The sequence below is a fragment of the Micropterus dolomieu genome, unplaced genomic scaffold (genome assembly GCF_021292245.1).
Source record: "Micropterus dolomieu isolate WLL.071019.BEF.003 ecotype Adirondacks unplaced genomic scaffold, ASM2129224v1 contig_11199, whole genome shotgun sequence".
In the NCBI taxonomy this organism is placed as follows: domain Eukaryota; kingdom Metazoa; phylum Chordata; class Actinopteri; order Centrarchiformes; family Centrarchidae; genus Micropterus; species Micropterus dolomieu.
This window is the reverse complement of record NW_025740185.1, coordinates 2,861-4,804: the sequence shown is the minus strand read 5'-3', so window position 1 is coordinate 4,804 and position 1,944 is coordinate 2,861. Positions and strand designations below refer to the sequence as shown.

At 38.9% G+C, this 1,944-nt stretch overlaps 1 protein-coding gene across 1 annotated transcript; it reads right to left on the bottom strand.

The window, feature by feature from the left end:
- Positions 1-3: 3 nt before the first annotated feature.
- LOC123965765 (olfactory receptor 11A1-like) lies at positions 4-1,155 on the bottom strand (the record flags this gene model as incomplete). Its single annotated transcript, XM_046042126.1, has 1 exon — positions 4-1,155. A coding segment is annotated over exon 1 (501 nt), but the record flags the coding sequence as incomplete, so codon positions are not given.
- Positions 1,156-1,944: the final 789 nt, after the last annotated feature.

The following is a 1,944-nucleotide window of genomic DNA, read 5'->3' as shown; positions in this document are numbered from 1 at the left end:
GTTACAGAGTTTTTTATTAGCATTTAGTACAATTGGCACCACAACCTGACAAGCCGGCACAAGCCAAGCTAAAACCAAGAAAATAGTGACAGTTGATTTCCTCATGATAGTTTGATATTGCAGAGGTTTACATATAGACACATACCTGTCATAGGCCATGGCTGCCAAGAGATAAAATTCTGAAGTGGCTAGAGCATAATATATACACCACTGAAAGAGACAGGCTGGATATGATATGATCTGTTTTTCAGATAAAAAGTCAATCAAAAGCTTTGGGTAGATAGCAGTGCTGAAAAGAAGAGAGTTCAGTAACAGAGCTGCAATGAAAATGTACATAGGCTCATGGAGGGATTCATAAATCACAATGATGCACACAATAGAAGAATTACTGCAAATTATTAGAACATATGCTGTAAACATGATCACAAAATAAAGATATCTATATTTCTGCACTTCCACATACCCATCAAGAGTTATGTATGTTGCATTTAATGTATTATCCATTAATATTTTCTATAACAAAAGTTGATGAAGTCATCAGATTGTTTTATTCAGTCATACGTACCTGACCATGTGTTTTCCAAACACAGATATTGGAAAGTGATCAGCTCACGTTTGAGGGATGTTTTTATAAAGCTGTTTCGCCCTCCATGGATCTCATTAAGTTCTCCAAAGAAAGAGAGACTTACATTCAACCTAATTAAACTGTAGAGCTGTAAAATGATGTTGCAAGAGTTTGTTTGTGTGCCTCTGGCATAATTTTTGGTTTCTCTGGGTTACGTCAGCCACTGGTGGGTAGAATGCAGGGTTGTTCCTGGCTCAGGATGGGCCTTTGGGGGAGCAGTTGAGATTCAACAATTCAGCTGTTTCACAAATCAAACAGTTTTCTGATATTACACCATTGTGGTTCAAGTTTGATTGGGGCTACTGTTAGTGTGTTCATTAGTGTAGGCTACTACATAGCTTACCATTAGTACAATATGAATTCCAGTTGGACAAAACGGTTTCATTTTTGTGGTTTGTCATTAAATTATTGTGCAAAATGCTCTACATGGTGGTTAGTCTCTCATTTCTTTATGCAAAGTTCTAACTTGTCAATAATAAAAAACGTGCACACAGAACAACAAGTTCAACATTTCAAAATTTGCTAGAGAGCGTCAACCTTTTTTTAATCTCACGCCCACTCCAGGCTGTGATTGGTCAGTTCACGGAATTGTAAATGTAAATGCTCCGTACTTGTATAGCGCCTTTCTAGTCTTTTCAACCACTCAAAGCGCTTTTACCCTACATCTGCATTCACCAGTCACATTCATACACTGAGCCTAAGTGCTCAAACGGAAACTAACATTCACACTCATTCATACACTGGCGGAATAGCCAGGGGCAATTCGGGGTTCAGTATCTTGCCCAAGGACACTTCGACACGCAACTAGGGGGAGCCAGGGATTGAACCGCCGGCCTTCCGATTAAGGGCCAACCCGCTCTACCTCCTGAGCCACAGCCGCCCCAACATTGTGACATTGATGAGCAACTTAATGCATAGGTCTGCATGAAAGGCACAGAGTCCCTAGAGAACCTGATATGGAAGGGGTAACAAAGAGTAACGTCAGCTAAGAATCAGAATGGGGTTTATTGCCAGGTACATTTTCACATACGAGGAACTTTGCCTCCGTATATTGGTGCTTTAGTTCATAAATATAGAAATATAAATATAGATAAAGTAAAGAGATAGTAGTAGATAAAAGTATACAAAATAATAATAATAATAATACTATAATTCTAATGGGGGAAAAAAAAGAATGGAAAAAAAATACAGCATATTACAGGATATTAACAAGCAATGTACAATATTCACAGTAAGCATAAAAGGACACAGATCAAGTTGAGCAGGGAGAAGAGCTGAGGGAAAAGAACGCAGCCTTGAGGGGAACCGGTGCTGATGGT